The sequence below is a fragment of the Musa acuminata genome, chromosome BXJ1-10 (assembly GCF_036884655.1).
Source record: "Musa acuminata AAA Group cultivar baxijiao chromosome BXJ1-10, Cavendish_Baxijiao_AAA, whole genome shotgun sequence".
Taxonomy (NCBI): domain Eukaryota; kingdom Viridiplantae; phylum Streptophyta; class Magnoliopsida; order Zingiberales; family Musaceae; genus Musa; species Musa acuminata.
The window spans coordinates 23,541,496-23,560,162 of NC_088336.1; the positions used below are offsets into that span (position 1 = coordinate 23,541,496).

Below are 18,667 nucleotides of genomic sequence, written 5' to 3' on the forward strand. Positions count from 1 at the left end.
AAAAAAGAATCACCTTTTCTCCAACATCTTTTTGTGATCTCCACCACATTCATGACCAGAGCAGAAACAAATCGTTTTAAGCATGAGAACTTACAGGGACATGAGGACATGAGAATGGACAAGATGAAGAATATTCCTGTCACCCAAAACAAGTGGAGAAGGCCAATCAAAAGATGGAAGAAGGAAGACTGTGTGTTGGTGACATGTTGTGATGGGAAATCATGGAGACGAGCAATCATATTCAACCGCACTATTACCTTTGAATGGACTCTCGATATTTTCCTGCCTGCGGATGATGTTGAAATGAATTAGTGGGAATAAATGATACTCCAAAGCTGTGCAAAGTTGAAGAGAGAAGGTTTCTATTATCAATCAAGATGATGAATTCTGATTTTGGTGACAAACTCGATAGGAAAGCAAAACCAATCTTAGACTTGATTAATGTCCAGCATGAAAAGTGTTGGCAATGTGTGTATCCATCCAAGCAAATGTAAGCGGTTGCTCAAAGCATCATATGTTTCACAGTAACATATATAAACCTGACCATAACAACAGAAATTTTAGGAGAATTTGCTTCTCTGACGAATAAAAACATAAAACCATCATCCAAGCACCATAGTTTAGACACGAAACATTGAGGATGCTTATATGTTTATACCGGCAACAGGAACACAAACTCATACCCAGAATCCCCAAGCTGCTCATCAGTAAGTTGTCTATAGTTTACACCACATGCTAGACGTGGACTCGAGCAGGTGCAGGAGGTCCTTTATTTTTATCATCTATGATATTCCTTGCTAATAATAAAAGCATGATCATATGATGAAATGCATTTAGCAGATTATGCACTCTCTGGGATCAGCATTTGAACCCTCTTCAGCAGTCTCAGGATCTGCGAATCCTAGGACGAAAGCCTCTCTGTCATCGTCTTCATCGCTCTCGAGGTCTGCAGTTGAGGGTCTGTGCTCGATGTAAGCTAAAGCTTGCCTTCTCTGCAACCTCAAAACATGCATTATAACATCAGGAGAGAGTGAAACTCGTGCACGAGCCTCTCTTCCTCGCTTATTAGCTGCCATAATCTGCCCATTAAACAAAGAATCACAACAAAGATAGCAAGTAACCTATTTATCTGCAAGTCCTAAGGAGATGGAACACCGTACCTCTTCTAGATTCCTTGGGAGCGGAGAGGGTGGCCAGCCTGGAGTCCACAGCTTTACATTCTTATCATATCCACTAGAAGCAAGAAAAGGGAAAAAAGGATGGGGCTCAACACAGTTCACAATGTGCTTATCACCAGCCATCATCCACACCAGGTCGCCATGTTTTTTCTTCCATATGTAAACATGACCACAATCTGATCCACTGACAACATACTCATCACTGGGTCCAAAGAAACTGACCCCCTTAACAGTTTGTGAATTCCTGTGGCCAGCATACACCTGTGGCTGATCAATCTTGTCCAAGTTTGCAGCTGGAGCAGACCGTGGATTTGGACCAAGACCCATGTCTCTCTCAAACAGGTAAATAAGCTCATCATTGTATGAGACTAGCAACTCACTCATGTAAGAATATGCAAGTCCGGTGATATGGACATTATCAGAGCCAATAAGATGACGAGGACAGTAAGTATTCACAGGTTGGTCAGAACTACTTGATGCATCCCACTGATAGTTTCTTATGTCATAAACTCGTGCATATTCATCAAAGCCTCCTACTGAAAAATAGTAAGGGTTGCAGGGGTCTATGACAATGGTATTCAGTCTTACAGGTTGTTTGTTGTCTGAGAATGAAGAGCACAAGAAAAGTTTGGTAGGGGCATGGCTTCGCAGATCAAACTGCAAAAATCAGCATTCAAGATCTGCAATGCTAATTATTGCAACAAATATCAAGATGAGATAACAGAGGCAGCCTACATGTTGTATTAAACCATCCTCGCCACAGCTGTAAAATATGTGAGGACTTCCAGGCTCAATGGCAAGTTTGTGTACACGACCACGATGTGTCCCCAGCTGTTTGGTTGTGACTACACCATTGTCTGCAATCTGGCCGACCCTTACCTAGGAAAAAGAGACACAACAAACAAGAAGACTCTGAACACTTCCTTTCACAGAGAGGTTAAACATAAGGAAAAAAAATATTAACCAGTAAACCACCTACCCCCTTGAAATAGATATCAATATAAGAAGAAACAAAAACAATCATCAACTTGATATTCGTTACATTCAGAATAACTGATCAAGTTTTCATAATCCATTATAAAGCCAAGGGAAACTAATCGAGTGGCATTCAATGGTTGTGCAATGCTCAGCCTAGGTCAGCAGCAAACCAATTAAACGCAGAAAGTACAGAGACAAAGTTGTGTTAAAGCTAGCAAGTGAAACCTCTGTCCTTCATTCTACAAGCAGAATCTGCAATCCGTGGCTTGAGAGAATATCTTTTTAGAAAACATAGATGTAAAAATTATTGAAGATTGGATTAGATACAAATCTATTCAGGCAAAAAAAAGTATAGTTGGGACTATGAATATTAGTTCATCTTTTTGGCTTATGCACCCTACGAAACTCAAGCGGCAGCAGGCACATGATGGTCATATTATTAGTAAAAGAACCTAAGTTTAAAATGACAGGAATGTCAAACCTATTCTCTTTGCTTGATTCTTTAGAAAGATCAAGAAATCAGGGGTGGTTGCAGTCATGCAGAATCAAGTTAAAGTAACAAACTTATGGGTATGTTTGGTTTCTAGAAATAACTAGGGTATATGAAGAACACAAAAAAAAGGACAAGATAATTGCTATTCTGGTGAAAATTCTGTCATAGAAAAATTTTCATATGAAAGAAATAGGGTAATCTAGCCCTTCAGGGACCAAAATTTTAATGCATCACCATTATCAGTTCGGTTCATGCATTTGAAATGACTATATAAATTTCACTAAGATAATAAACAGACTTGGGCGACCAAATAAGCACTGTTTTCTCTACCCCATTAGTTGGATGACTATTCAGCTGATGAATCACCAAACATTACCAACATCAGTTGGTTATCCAGAAGCAGTAGAGTTGTTCTGCTTTATCCCAAAATCAGGGCTGTGATGTTGCCCATGTTGCCTTGATCTGTTGATATCCTTAACATATTTCATTAGTAAGCCTAACTAGGATAAGCAAGTCTGCTGTCAATTCGTGTTTGATGCACCTAATGCATATCAAACACAGGTTCTGCTGAATCTAACAGTTCAAGAGCGAAGACAAAAATGAACAAAAGGTGATAAGACAGTAAGATGAAAGGACTTGAAAGTGTTAGAAAAAAAAGATCAGGAAAGGGGGAAAAGGGAATTGAATTCATTTTAGTTGTCACATAGTAGCCTGTCACATCAAGACACTAGCAAGAGCTCACTATACGACATAACAGCCAGCAGGCTCATCCCCAAACACCTAAGTATTTAGCTAGTAGAATGAGGTATCATCTCGTAAGGACTACTGCCAAAATTCTGTATCTATCTCATGCAACATCTCACTATCATATGCCTAAAAGTTTGATGTTTGTCCCACTCTAGCTATTTTCATGTCTAGTAGTAAATGTACACACTGTTCTATTAACTAGTACATAATCTTAAATGTCAAACTATGGGTATCGAGATAGTAAGAGAATGAAATTCTCACCATCCTAAGTAGATTGTTAAAATAATGGACCCATAGTGCATCATCATCTAGAAATATCATCTGCAACTGTATCCACTCATCTTTCAGTCTTTCCTTTGTACTCTGTGCAGGACATGAATACATAATCAATTCAAATTCTCTTTCTAATTTTCTCATCCCCTTAAATGCTATTATTATTGCAAAACTTGATGGCCCATGGCTCTCATAAATTTCCACTCCCTTTTACAGTCTGATTATTGTCATAAAACTTCACCTTTTACTAAAATTGCTCGGGTTGTTCCCTCTCTATGTGCCCTCTCTGTGCCTAAAATTGTATAGTCCAAGGTTTGCAATTTTGATCTATACTTGTGTAGTGAGCCCTACTCAGTATGATACATACCAAAGTGTACTGATGGGACACTCAAAATCATAAAAAAAAACCTCCAAAAATATCTGAAAAAAAATTAGGTTAGGGTTTTTAAGTTGGAAATAAATATAAAAAATTAGAAAGAGAATATATATACCTTTTGATTAGAGTGTTTTTCCTCTTAATCCTCCCAAATTAGTTTTCTAAATTTGATCTAATCCACAAATCATAGTTTTGTTGAGTTTAGGAGAATGAAAATGTGAGAAAAAGATAGAGATGTGAGTGAAAAAGAGTTTGAGAGAGTTTAAGAGATTGAAAGATTGAAATGAGTTGAAAGAGGAGAGAGGAAAGGATTTAAAAACCCTTTTCTAAGCCTCAAACGGTCAAATTGACCATTTGAGATAGGGCAATATCAGCCCTTGATCGGTAATGGTCGAAATCCAATTATTACTACCCGTTACAGACCCCGTATTGAGCGATACGAGGTCAAGTGACTAGTACCGCTCGGTAAAGAATGGTCCGCGTACCGATATCCTATCAAACTGATACATACCGCTCGTACCGAGCTGTACGCATCGGTACAGCAAACCCTAGTATAGTCTATATATGAATGCTTTACAATTTTTTGAGATGTATTGCATTCTTACTAGTTACTTATTCTTTGAATTTTTTTTTAATTCAAATTCTTTCCAATTATTATATAAATGGAGCATGCATTTGTGCGCACATAATACAGATGGGCTAAGTAGTAAGTAATTACTTGATTGCTGCAAGACCACTTTTGCTTATTAAAATCTTGGTGATGTGTTTTTTAATAAAGAAGAATATCTCTCTTTGGACTTATTTCAATATGACTTGCTCAAGGAATTGTTCCATTATAAGTAAAAGCCAAGGACACACAATGCAAAGATGAATACTGCTGCCATCCTACTACTTCCTAGCTACTAGCACATAATGTAGTATTACAATCTTTTCAAATATGATTAGTCCAGTCCATGCGTAAGTGCTTGTATGACAAACAAGAACTAAAGCATGAACTAACACGGTTGATTACCAATATCTTTGAAAAATTGTACTTACCCAACAGTTACTTTTCTATCAAATGAAAAAATTCCAGTCCTAACATTCACAAACTTACAAGATAACCTTCTATAAAGGAGTGCACTTTACTTCAAGTTTAATTTGGCCATCAGAACAAAGAACAAAACAAGCATTGTAAGTGAGCCGAAAGATTTTACATTAAAAGTGCCCCGAAAAGTTGACATACCTGACCATCAGCTGCAGAAGTTATTATGGTGCGGTCCTCAGTGAATGGCATAATTAGGGCCTGGAAAACATTATCCATGTGACCAGAAGCATAAGTGAACTTTTTATATTTGGATTCCCAATTCCATAATATAATGCCTTTGTCGTCAGAACCAGAGACAAGAAGGTCACCAGCAGGGTTAAAATGTATAGTATTTACACAACCCTTATGGCCACACAAGTTCCCATACGAAACCATTCGCTTTACAAGTGCCTAATCATATGACGAAAAGGTGTTAGATACAACTTCATTTTGAAAATTCCTCAAATACTTTTACTATGAGAAAGAGAAACTAACATCTTGGTCTGTCTGCACAACAAAACAAAAATCAGCATAATCTTCTTCATATAAAATAAAATAATATTGTACTTAATACTCCATACAGATATCATGCAAACAGCATCCCAGTTTGATGAAAAATTGTCTATGCATCACAATTTTAACTTTATCTTTTGTTCCAAGTGGTCCAGGAGTAAGATGGACCTTGAAAAGCCAATAGAATATCAAATTTTCAGCTACATCAATGCAAATAAGTAGACAACAAGACAGTGAAACGAATGTACAATAAGAGCAAAAGAATGTTCGATGTAGCGAAGAAGCATGATTTACAGTTCGTGCAACATCAGTTTCAAGGCTCAAGTAAAACAGTATTATACTGTTTAAAGGCCAAAGACTCAATCGTAGGACTAAATTGCTTTTCGAAACCATCGCCCTCATGTCCAATTGCAACAGCGGCACTACATAATCCCATTCCTAACTTCTCTTGCTTACTTTGACAACCCTTGTACCCAAACATAACAGAGGGACAGTAATACTCTAGAGGATGGACAGTACTTCCGAGTTTCCACCACCAGAATCAGGTCTTTAGAGCAAGGCCACAACCAGTTCCTTTCCTGTTATTCGAACAAAGCAGTTTAATAAGTTCAGTAGCGAGTAGAACAGACAATTACAAGCAACAAATAGGAAGAAAACGGACAGAGCAAACCATCTAAAAAGTTGAAACCCACAGAATTTTGACAATGTTCAGAGAATTATTAAGAATTTTCCTATAAAGAAAAAAGAACCATCCACATTAATTTTTCAGCTAGATCAAATCTCTCTGATACTAGAATGCCAAATCCAATTGCACGAATGCTAAATCCAAAATCAAACAAATGATCTACTCCAACAAATTCTGGTAAGAGAACTCTAATTGGGGGAAAAAACTGAACAAAAATTCCCTTCTATTAAATCACTTTCTTCTAAACCTAACCCAGTCTATGTATGTAGCTTAGAGTATGTTACTAACAGATTGAGCCCTCTTGTGATTGCAAGCAGGGCAAGACCATTAAGTAAGACCTCACTTTGATTTCAGTTAAGATACCGAAGGAGACGTATAATCAAAGAAGCAGCGGCTAACGCGAATAAAAGTAAAACCTTTAGCGTTTTGGAACAGAGAAGGGGCGGCCCGATCAAAGAAAACACTCACCTCAGAACCACCGACTCGGCGAGCGAAGAATCGAGGCAGAGACGGGCCCAGCTCCCTCTTCCAGATCTCCTCTAAGCCGCTGCCTCCGTGCCTGGAAGCCTCGGAAGGCGTCACCATGTTGTCTCGGAGCCAAATCAGAGCGGCAGCTACAGCTCGCTCATGGAAGCCCGCAACTGTCACAGGAGGAGGTCTAATTTCTCCTTCTATCTCCTCCTCTCCTCCTGTTTATTGGATTTAAAACTGATGGAAGATTGGATTCATTCACATATGCGTTGGACACATCCAACGAATTAATTAATGGGCTGCGTATTTCTTTATTTACTTTTATTTGTTTTTCTTAATCTTACTTAATTAATGGACTTCATAATATCTTTTTAGTTTAATTTTCAACATATATTGATGCAATTGAAAATTATGATGGGCCAAGGATTAAATTATATTTTATAATCTAAATATCACGATTCAAATCATAAAGATGAATTATTTTTTTTTTGGCAAGATCACTGATAGACTTGATTGTTTTTGCCTAAGCCATACAACAACCTTTTTCCATAAACGTATGCAATCCCCTACATGCACGAAAAGATCATACTGTTAGATAATTGAAATTGATTACGTACAAAAGATTCATGGCAGGTAGACTCTCCTAATGGCATGTTCGAGCGTTTCATGTTCGGGATGGCATGCGTAGAATTTTTGGAGTGTCGAGTGCCAGTAAATTGGGAATAGTGATTTGTCCAACTTCATGTCTTCCAAAGGGATCAAGAGAAATCGAAGAGGCATGCGTGGCCGCGTGTCAGCACCGTCAGGCCGTAGTGTTCTTGTTGCTGCTCTGCAGTGCAGACCACCTGGGCGAGTAACTCGACGCCACGGCCGCCGCTCAGGATCTCGTGCCATTTCGGTGGCGAACAGGGCTCCCTACCATTTCGATTATCGTGATGTGATGAATGATTCCCACACAGTAACTCACTCATGACACCTTACCTGATACATTGTATCTTCTCTTTGGCGTTTCACTTCTGACACGCTGGGCCTGCAGACCGGAGCATCTCGATCAGGATTTCTTTGTACCTTCTTCGCCTTTTGATTTCTTCTGCACATGTAACATCAATAAGAAGTATAAAATGGAGGGTACAGAGTGGAGAATCTGAAAGAAAAAAGAGCTTGAGAATATGGTGTTGGGGAGAGAAGAATTCAGCTCCTCTCTGGTTGATCAGGAAAGGAATGTCTAGGAAACAAAGAACTGCTAAACGAACGGTGTTGCTTCTTGTACTGGAAAACCAATCAACCTTCACTATGGACTCATGAATATAAGTAAAACAAATAAAAATGAGCAGGAAAAAAAAAGCTACTCGCATTAGAATACTTGTTAATTATGGACTTTCAAGAGATTGCAATCCTCCTATTCTGACCTGCATACAAAGTTGTTATCGACTATCCTCTTTCTCTTCTGCTGGGAGGATTGAAGATACCTTCACAATGCGCAACAGCAAAACTCTGAAAGATTAACAGATAAGTTGAAGTAAATTGTCAGAATATATATATATATATATATATATATATATATATATATATATATATATATATATGTGTGTGTGTGTATATATATATATATGTATATATAAATATATATACATATGTATATATATATATATCAGACAACATAAGACAATTAATTTTTTATGGAAAGGGAGAAGGATAAAGCATTCTTAGCTCGAGTAAACTACAGAGTACAAGTCATTCACTGGAAATGATACCAGTAAGAAAAACAAAACAAAACCCTCAGTCGATCTGTTCCATCAGTTGGGGAAATCATCAATGCTTGAAAGCCTAATTCATTCCTGAAGCATCATATCAGCACCTAAAAATTTTTAGGTCTCACTTATGTACTTGAATTGTAAAGTTCACATAATTCTTAAGGACAATTACCCATTTTTACAAATCCTGATAATTCTTCAGCACAAGTCTCAACAGACCACAAGGTCAGAAATTAAAGTGGAAGTGAAGTTGCCATCCTGCTATCTAACTACAACCTGTCAATTAACATCGCAGGCACCTGATGTAAGAAGAGTAAATATTCAGTAGATACCATAGTTCTGCATATTTTTTCATAAGCAAGCTTCCAGGTAGTAGTGGTCCGATACCATAGTATATCAGTGCAAAGGACATGTCTCTTTTAATAAACATTTAAATAAAAAGTATGATAGCTAACATTCAATCATGAACATCATGATTTTCTCATTGCAAAACTGTCTACAACTTTCATCTAGGAACTGATTGCCATTACCATAGTGCCCATCGTCCGAACACGGTAAGTCATGCCTCACTCATGTCCCTAGGATAACTCCCCAAGACTTTCAAGAATGTCGCAAATTCCTGTATGGACAAGATAATTTCATATTAATTTTAACGCAACAAAAAAATATCTTGTTGAGACCCAAAAAAGTTTATACCTTCAGGTGCCTAAGGGCATTTTGGGCATTGTGTGAAGCCATTGATGCTTCAAAATCTACGTAGAAGAGATAGTCGAAATACCTAACCAAGATATGCACAAAAAGTTAGTGCCAGTATAATAATAAGAACAACTGATCCAAAATAATCATCGATAGAGATACTGTTCAATTGACAAATGGTTATGATGATAACTTTAAAGGTCCATTGCTGCCATCGTCAGTTATGCGTAATGGCTTATTCTTCCTGGGACGACTTTCAATCTGAGGAAACAGGTCGTAAGCATATCAAGCATGCCAACATGTAAAACTGAATACTTGTGGCAAGACCACATTAGTTGAAACAAGATAACAAACCTTTGTAAGGTTGATATCCCTCAAAGCAAAAACAGCAAGTGCCTTGAAAAGCACACCCGGGCCTTCTTCGAGAGAAAAAACTATGCTTGTCTGAACATGCAAAAACAATAGTATATTGGTCACAGATGTTGGCAAACTGTTAACCATTACCAGTATAATTAAAAATTAAGTTCAACAAAAACTTTACTGGCATATTTGGGCAAAAAAAAATCTTAATTTTAATATGCTTACCTTAAAAGGTCTATCAATTACTGGAATAATGGGTTCCCGTGCTAGCATCAGGAATCTAGTAATATTGTCGGAGTCATCCTAGACAATCCAAAAAGATTTGGCAAATAAAACACTAAGTGGCACAATAAGATAACTGCAACAGATCAACAAAACAAACATCATTACCTGAATATCTCGGGCAAGGATATCCAGTCCATATATTTCAGCGGCTAATGAACTGGCAACAGCCCCTGCATCTTGGAGTTTGCGGGTAGCAATAAACTAGGAAGAGTACATGTTCATCCATGACAATTGAACATCAGCTATGGTACTCAGAATAATCGAGGCTAACTCAAAAGAAACTTCAATCTAGTCTTCTAATTGTCAGTTTGCAAAATGATCTAACAAAATAGATACTGACTTTCAAAAACCAAACAAGGAAACAAACAACATGGACAAAAAATGAAGCATAAGCATCTTACATTTGCAGCTCCCGCTGTGTCATCTACAGATTCTCTGACAACCCCTAATTTTGCAAGCATAGTCTCACACTGTGCAAGGGCCTGAAGTTATGATTGTATTAGCATGACTAGTCACCTGACAGCTAAGCAATTTTAATGAAAGAAATACCAAAAGAGGGGAGATGCTAGTTGTACCTGAGGATGGCTGAGAACTCTTTTCAGATCTTCCTTTTTCACTCCATGATTAGCTAGCAAACAATGCCGAACTGCATATTTTACTTCCCCGACAATGTGCAAATTATGGCGAAGTAAAAGGTCATAATTGCGATGGATGCTACCACCTAGTGAATTTTCAATAGGTAGAACTGCCCGATCAACAAGCCAATGTTCAACAGCCTGCAAGATCAGTTTGTGGGTAGCTTGAACAAATTTGTCATCCGGTGTAATGTTTGCTATTGGTAATTTTTCTTTTTAATACGCTAGTTTACCAACAAATACTATTTATAATCCTACATTGTTCATTGCATAGTTGAGTCTACATTGCTTGTTCTAAGGTGATCATCTCATTCTATGTTATATGCAGTTGCCTTCGAGAATCAAATCACTTAATATATCCGTTCTCAATGCTGCACCGGAAAGTTAACTATGCCCTTTCTCACTCCTGATATTAATTAAACAATGGAAAAAAGATCTGCTTCCACAAAAATCTAGAATGGGCAATTGGCTAATTGAATTGAAGCATGTTGCTTATTAGCATATATTCCTTAGGTATGTTTCCGATCCGAATCCCACAGATTCAAATTATATGTGAGACCTTTTGGATTGAGAAAGAAAAACATTTAATGTACACATTTGGAATAAGAAATAAAGATACAGTCATGATCATTGCTGCTAGATACAACTAGTATCAAATCACTGCATGGGTCTCACCTCAAACCAGACATAATTGGATTCACAGCAATGGGGAATTCAGGAGGCAGGTTTAGTGCACAATTAGCCATAGTTATAAATTTTCTGAGTCCTGCTTTATTAGCTTAACATCTAAAAACTTATTTTATCAGCTCATCATGCATATCCACTTAATAGATTCATCGCATCATGATACATAGCTGTTCTCTGAAGAATATAAGTGTTCAATAACTGGCTAAAATAGTATAGGAATTCTCACAAAGGTGTTGTTCACAAGCAAGAAACAGTGATGGCACTTGTACAGTATGGTGACAAGAGGGAAACCGCACCACTAAAATTAGGCTTTTCTGCAGTGAGAAACATCCATTTAGGCAAGAAACCTATGTGTTTATTCTCTAAATTCAAACCACAAGAATGGAAGTGTCGGTGAATGCTTATTTCCATAATGCTTTCATGTGCTAAACATCTTAGAGACATATTATGTTAACCAACTAATGCTGAGGGTGCACATCTTCAAAAGCTTCATGGGGAAAATAACTACAACAAATTTAGACCTGCAGAAGCGCTTGAGAAGAGACACAGGAATAACGCAAAGCTTACATCAAAGGCAGTATCAAACTGCTCGCATGGAACCGCTTCACAGTTTGGATACGCCTTGGCTGCCGCAGCTTCACTGTATGCACCCGGGAGCCCCTAAAAGCACAAGAAATCAAAATTTTCCCAAAAACCCATCTATCACAACCAGATTGCTGCAGATGAAGAAACCAACTAAGCCAAATGTGCAAATAGATAAACCAGCGTAGATAAGAGAACAGAGAAATGGAATTCCAGACCTGGTACGCAACGCGAAATCTCGATCCATTAACCGAACCAGAGACATCAGATATGGATAGAGGCCCTAAAGAGAAGCCATTCCGCAGACAATAAGAACAAGAACTGGAAAACGGAACGAAAAAGACAAAAGGGCGAGGCGAAAGATGAGATTTATCATCCACCCACGAGGCAGAGACTGGGAATCCTTGCAGGCGACGTCGGCAGTGGTCTCCTCCAGCGACGCCCTAAGCCCGAGACCCGCGGCGTTGTTGATACCGCCATCGGCGGCGGCGGCGCCTCCCCCGCCATGGTCCGATGCCATCGCGAGGGCGATCGGGCGCGGCCGAACGGCGACCCGGGTAGGCTGCTTATTTCCGTTGGATATCCGGCCGCCCTCCGTCCCGAACCGCGGTTTGAACGATGGAGTGCGAGTGAACGGGGTAGAATTCATCGAGGGTGTCTTCAAGAGACGTGCGCGCGCCGCGGCCGCTCCCCCCCCCACGAGGGTTAAAGATATAGCGGGGGAGGCTAACTCAAGGTGGGGCGGCCCCCACAGAAAAGAAAAAAATAATTATATTTAAATTTATCGGAACCCAAAAGTAAACACAATTTATCCCATAATTTCCGGGATAATTTGGTAACTAATTTATATTATTTCTCTTTCTTGAAACATACACAAAGCAAAAGCAGTAAAATTTTGTAATAGGTTTTTCGCAATTTTAGTTCCATTAAGGAGTTTTGAAGACTGGATTACTTCTCTTCTCTGGAACATTGGTGATTAGTTTACCATCCAATTCAATCATCATCTTCATGACTTCATCTTAAGAGCTGTCCGAAGTCCTTCTTTAGCAGTAATTATTTAATTTCCACTTTAAGAACTTGTAGAGGAGCACAGTGCACTTTATCCAATTAAAACCACTATAATGTTCAAGAAATTGAAGTCCACTATGTCAACCTCATGAAAAAGTCAACCAAATTACTGAGTCAAATATCTAGAAAGAAGTCGTTCGTCTTGCTTTTTGTCTTTTGAGGTCCATAGATTTTTCTTCTGTTCAAAGGCTGCAGCCAAAGTCAACCAAGAATTCTTGTTGGTGGAACTAATAGTATGCCTATCTTCCTGTGAACCCCTACCAAATAGTGCAAACAAGCTTCTTTGATTTGTATGTAGGTCAACAACCATTTACTTGTGATTGAGATGACTGATGTCTCAGTTCTAAATCAAGCAACCAATGCTCCTCAGTAATCAACAAAATGTTGCTAAGGGGCCTCTAATACCAAGACCAATGAACTAAGACTCACACAAGTCCCTGTTGCTTATCCCCCATCATCTCATAGGGCTCCAAATTTTAATCTATATGCTTAAAAATATCAAAACAAGTGTTATGATTGTTCTTCTCGCAACCCGACTCAACAGGATAAGTTAATGGTACCATCATTCTCTCATAGACCAGCTTAAATCTTTCTACTCTTGATATAGGACTATGCCGCAGTGTTACATTTCCTATCACAAGTGAAGTCTATAACCTTTTCCTTGACCTTCAGAGCCAGGATCATTTCCCTTTACTTCATCTAAAATTGCAGTAATATATGCCGTGGTTTGAATAGGAGATCAGCTGCCGAAACAGGAATGAGTGAATGAAACTTTGGCATGTTTTGTTTAGACAAAATTGTTCAAATCATCCTACAAAAAGAGAGGGAGCAGAGAACTACTAACCTGGATGTTGCAGGCCATTCACAGTCCCTGTCGCCAGTAAGCAGAGAACTACTAACCGTAAACAAAACAGTTGTGTTTAGACAAAATTGTTCAAATCATCCTACGGAAAGAAAGGGATCAGAGAACTACTAACCATGGATGTTACAGACCTTTCACAGTCCTTGTCATCAGTAAGCAGCAAAAGAAGACATGTGATCCTCAAGCAAGGTTGATAAAATGGAAATGGCTATAATCCATTTGAAGTCCTCATTGCTGGATTGGTATTTCTGGATCAGCTTATATCTGGAGTACCATATTCTGCATCTCAGCAATACTGATGACTGCAAACTAAGTGCAGTTTTTCTTCTTTCCTTCAAATATTTGAATGAGGTTTCAAGAAGCAAAATTTACATGAGAAGAAAAAATTATGTAAGACTTTAAAATCGATCAGAAATTTCATAACAACTCAACAAATAAGATTCATATCCACTACTTTTCTGAGTGCACGTTTTTGGTTGCAGAACTATTTGCATTGGATGAAAAAAGGAGATATACAAAGAAACGAGGAATTCCACACAATCAAAACAATGATTAGCCATTCCAGAAAAACATACTTCCTATTCTGAAGAATTTCCAGGAAGAGGCAAATATTATGCTGCGCAAGTAATGGAAAATTCAACTACTTTGCGAAAAAGGGCAGATTAAAGAAAAACTTGAAATGGTACAAGCACCAGGTTTACCACAACAAACTTCAATTTGAAAACGAACAAAGAATATTACAGAATAAAGAATTGCTACAAATCATATAAATAACTTCTACCTGAGCAATTCAGCCATGATACCATTAACTTACAAGTCTTTGTTCACAATTCTGGCCTATGTACTTCTGTTTCTTGTCAACTCTAAAGATGAGTTCAGATGCTTTCAGGATCCCGCATGATGCTAGGACTGCTAATACATTAAACAATGCAGACCCTGCAAACTGTCTTATGAAACATACAAGATCAAAGAATGCATTCTGTTTCAGATAATTATCAACATGACTGATTTCTCAGTAAAAGAAAGCCATGACCACATATCATTTAAGGCAGATACATTAGATCAATCAAAGATGAGAAATTTACTTCTTAGGATGTGGAAAGCAGGCATTACTTCACTAAATCAAACAGGTTAGAGAGTAAATAAAAGAGATCACTTGAGATTCCTTGAGAGTTCCACAAGCTATTTTATCTTATCCAATGTGAAGTATAAATAAAATGCATCGACGAGCCTTTTTTCCCTCATTTTCTTAGATACAATAACAGGTAGCCAGGATTTGAGAGACAAAAAGAGCAAGGTTAACAAAGGGTGACAAAAGAAAGCAGGTACAAATATTAGATGCTGGAGTCAGTTTCTGATGGCCAAATATCCACATTATATCATGCTTGTTTGTACACAAGACTTTAATATGGATTCTAATAGGGGTCAAAGAGATCACTTAAGTGGGGCTTAAAGAGTGTAAATGAGAAGCATCGAGACCATGACGATAGCTCCTGCCAGGGTGAACTTTGGACTTGTCCACAGCATGAGGTTGGGCCTCTCTGTTCTTTTTATGGGATCAACTTCTTCTGACAATGGGTAATCAGAATCCCTTGGATTCCAGTTGACATATTTGTCTGGCTTGAACTCTGAGAACATGGATTTCTTTCCCTGCTTCCGAAATTTTGTGCAAACCTTGTCCCAGTCTTTAGACGGCCTATCAACTGAGTGCCAAAATAAAAGTAGTCAACAATTAGTAAGGATTGTGAAGACCAACAAATTTCTCTGTATATGGAGGTATTGCAACTGTAAATATAAAACAAAATGCACAGAGATCCATACCTCATAAGTCGTGTATGCTAAAGGAAGAATATTAGTTATTCACAGTAAAAATGTTAAGCATCATTGAAAACCACAACAAGTGGTGGAACAATGAATAAATTCCATATTGTCATCTATCATAGAATGGATGGACTGTTGCATGAGTATCCAACAAATGCAAAGTCCGTGGAAGGTAAGCAAAGAGAATGCTTCTGTGGCACCCGCTCAGTAAGGCATTTTACCCATCACAAACATCTGCTCTCCATGAAAAGAATTATAACTTTCTGAAAAGTATAACCACTAGATGACGTAACCAAGATCATGGGGAGAAAACTTGATCTATAGTAAGATTGGAACTCACGGTTCAATTGTCTCTGAGGTAGAGAATATTCAATTGAAAAATAGCAGGCATCGCATATAAATATAGCTTTATACATGTCAAAGAATGGCAATGAGAGCCAAGCAGCATTTTATATATACTTCTGTGCTGGTGAAATTGAGGATACAAACAGAAAATTCCAATGGCATAGATTATCCACAGAAAATACTCAGATTTTTAATTTTCCTAACTTATACAGAAAATCTTGAGTAAATACACCTAAATAAAAGATGATAAATTCATTCCTTATTGTGAGATCATGAATTTCCCATTATAGGTCAGTCATCAAATGCTGACTAATATTCTGGTATTCGTAGGTGGTGAAATGCAAATCTGTCCAATCATATACATCAAAGTTTAAATTAATACAAGTTAATCTAAACTTCTGCTCCTAGCAGCTTTAAGTTACTCATTACATGAACAAACAAGATGACCAGATGTCATGTCAATTCTCGATACATCAGGAAGGACCACTTAGCCGATCTAAATAAAAGAATGAAACATTTTTTACCCTTTTAAGGTCAGAAAAAAAAACTGATTCATTTAGCTAAGTAGATGATTGTTCGATCAACTCACTGATCATCAACTTTGACAAAGCTGAGTTAACAATGAACGTGAGAGGAATCTAATTGAGGCATTCTTTACAACCAGAAGCCAACAAGTGTTCTGATTATTCTAGTAAGAAGTGATTGATGAACCAATTAATTTGTATTATTCAAAGTGATGAACACACAATCTCCTAGTTGCTCATAATAAGTGAAGCAATGAACGGTCATACCTTGAAAGCCACAGTATTTAGGTTTACTATTAGTGTCATTATCATTATCATTATTAGTACAATTCTGACCTTAACATCAAAAACTCAAATTGACTGTAGATAATTTTAAATAAGATCAACAAGTGATCCAAAATCACTCCTTCCTGGTGGAGACAGGATTACGCTGACACAAGGTACAGTTTAAAGTACTTCATGGCACTAGATTTGTCGATCATATCCACATAATATATACAAGAAGACATTTTTCTTTACCCAAAAACACTAATGGGCTTCTGGATTCAAGCAACTTTTGGATCATATAAAGATCTGTGTTATCATAAAAAAATGAAAAGAATGGCAATACATGTAAAACCAATCAGTCCAACGAGTGGTAGAGTACTTGACTGTGAACAAATGTCCTGCATCACAACAGTGTATAAACACCTAAAATAGACGATCTCTACATCCAAGACATTCATTTTTTACACTTATCCTACAACAAATAAATTATCATCGTTTTAATACTGCACATCCGTCATTGGTCTCCCACAACCAATATCATTGATCTTAAAAACAAGAGAGGCGATTCTTTTTGCGCAAACAAGCAGATTCCAAGCTTTTGAATTCATCAGAACAGCAACAATACAAGAATATAGAGAAAGAAAACAACCATAAGCCTCGTCTAGGGTGAAAAGGCCGACCTTTATCGTTCTTGCTATTCTCCGGGAATCGAGAGTCGTCCTTGGAGCAACGAGGTCGGAGGGGGATCCGCGTACGAGTCTCCCCAACCCGAGATCCATCCAATCGATTGATCATGTGTTCTTGCGTACATAATATAGAGATATGGACAAGCGAAGAGAAGAAAAGGGAAGCAAGAGGAGCTTTCAGAGAAGAGAAGAGCGGCTCTGCTCCGCCACAGAATACAAGCGAGGGGAATGCCCTCTCCAACGCGGTTGAGGTGGAGGATCAAAGAGGGCGATTGGTTCAGCTCACCTGTCATTGCCGATCCACCAATCAGGGAAGAGCTTCCTCCTATTGGTTCATATCCGGGAACCATCTTAACTGACCGTGGCTGCTGGCTGAGAGCAAGCCTGAAGTGAAAGATAAGGTGGCAGCGTCTTTCTGCTGTCTTCTTCTTCGACTTCCCCGCTTTCCCCCTCTTCCTTTGGAGTCTGGATTCTCCTAATCCCCAATGGACGCCTCTCTCTGCTACCTCCCGCCTCCAATCGCCCTCCCCAGCGCACCTGAAACCAATCCCTCGCCCTCAGCCGTGTCCCCAACCCCTGCACCATCCCCTGTACACCCCGCCGAAGAACGCGTTCTTCCTTCTCCATCGTCCGCAGCACCGTCTCCAAGAACACCCTCGTCAGCGACGCCGTCGAGGGCACCCCCCGGAGTGCCATCCGCCCCTGCCTCGAGAGCACGAACGCCTGGCTCTTCGTCCACTCCGAGGCGATCTCCGAGGCCCTCAAACGCTACCGCGCCTTCCAGCGCGAGCGCAAGCTCGAGGACAACGACTCCATGGGCGCCGTCTTCGAAGGCCGCTTCTACGGCCCCGACGAGTTCAGGTCCACTGATACCATGCCCAGCCGCGCCGAGCTCTTCGGCAAGATCCTATGTGCCCTGCAGAGCCTCGCCGTCTGCGCCGCTCGACGTTTCGCGCCCAGACTCACTCAATCGACCCAAAGGACCCATTTGGACATACATGAATTTACCAATCTAACCTTAAAAAAATATTAATTTTAGTTTATACTAATGTTAGAAGAACAATTTCTCTATAAAAATCACTCATTTGAGTTTAGAAATCTTACCTCGAGAAAAAAAAAATATTTTAGGTTAAAAAATATTTTCGTATAAAAAAGTCTCATTTTTATTTTTTAAAATAATACCCTAATTAAAAAATACCTAAATTATTTTTAAAAAAAATAATAATTGTACTTTTTTATTCACTATGATATTTTGGTATGTTACATTGTCTTGGTCATCACAATAAAAAAATTTAAATTATATTAAAATATATTA

At 38.6% G+C, this 18,667-nt stretch overlaps 3 protein-coding genes across 8 annotated transcripts; 1 reads left to right on the forward strand and 2 right to left on the reverse strand.

Moving 5' to 3' along the window:
* Positions 1 to 475: 475 nt before the first annotated feature.
* LOC104000937 (uncharacterized) lies at positions 476 to 7,038 on the reverse strand. 3 transcript variants are annotated; one of them, XM_018819989.2, is made up of 6 exons: positions 6,778 to 6,928; positions 6,144 to 6,202; positions 5,271 to 5,522; positions 1,914 to 2,057; positions 1,161 to 1,835; positions 476 to 1,079 (listed from the first exon to the last, which is right to left on the reverse strand). In XM_018819989.2, the coding sequence occupies exons 3-6, from the start codon at positions 5,505 to 5,507 to the stop codon at positions 834 to 836; spliced, it is 1,302 nt and encodes a 433-aa protein (XP_018675534.2). In that variant the 5' UTR covers positions 5,508 to 5,522; positions 6,144 to 6,202; positions 6,778 to 6,928; the 3' UTR covers positions 476 to 833. The 3 variants fall into 3 exon arrangements, with proteins under 3 accessions (XP_018675534.2, XP_064942804.1, XP_009421371.2); XM_065086732.1 differs by lacking the exon at positions 6,144 to 6,202 and having other exon boundaries at positions 476 to 992; positions 6,778 to 7,038; XM_009423096.3 differs by lacking the exon at positions 6,144 to 6,202 and having other exon boundaries at positions 6,778 to 7,033.
* Positions 7,039 to 7,247: 209 nt separating this feature from the next.
* Positions 7,248 to 12,476, reverse strand: LOC135595598 (arogenate dehydratase/prephenate dehydratase 2, chloroplastic-like). 4 transcript variants are annotated; one of them, XR_010480511.1, is made up of 14 exons: positions 12,164 to 12,476; positions 11,998 to 12,062; positions 11,765 to 11,857; positions 10,451 to 10,651; positions 10,277 to 10,357; positions 9,981 to 10,076; positions 9,816 to 9,893; positions 9,585 to 9,674; positions 9,424 to 9,491; positions 9,231 to 9,312; positions 9,065 to 9,153; positions 8,190 to 8,249; positions 7,762 to 7,870; positions 7,248 to 7,695 (listed from the first exon to the last, which is right to left on the reverse strand). XR_010480511.1 is itself a non-coding variant. In XM_065086734.1 (12 exons), exons 1-11 carry the CDS (start codon positions 12,426 to 12,428, stop codon positions 9,094 to 9,096), a joined length of 1,179 nt encoding a protein of 392 aa, XP_064942806.1. In that variant the 5' UTR covers positions 12,429 to 12,476; the 3' UTR covers positions 8,668 to 8,833; positions 9,065 to 9,093. The 4 variants fall into 4 exon arrangements, 2 of the variants coding, with proteins under 2 accessions (XP_064942806.1, XP_064942805.1); XR_010480510.1 differs by having other exon boundaries at positions 8,190 to 8,274; XM_065086734.1 differs by lacking the exons at positions 7,248 to 7,695; positions 7,762 to 7,870; positions 8,190 to 8,249 and adding an exon at positions 8,668 to 8,833.
* A 2,713-nt stretch (positions 12,477 to 15,189) lies between these two features.
* On the forward strand, positions 15,190 to 18,385 carry LOC135594772 (large ribosomal subunit protein uL10c-like). The gene is made up of 2 exons (XM_065085281.1): positions 15,190 to 15,287; positions 17,989 to 18,385. Exons 1-2 carry the CDS (start codon positions 15,190 to 15,192, stop codon positions 18,383 to 18,385), a joined length of 495 nt encoding a protein of 164 aa, XP_064941353.1.
* The last annotated feature ends 282 nt before the right edge of the window (positions 18,386 to 18,667 follow it).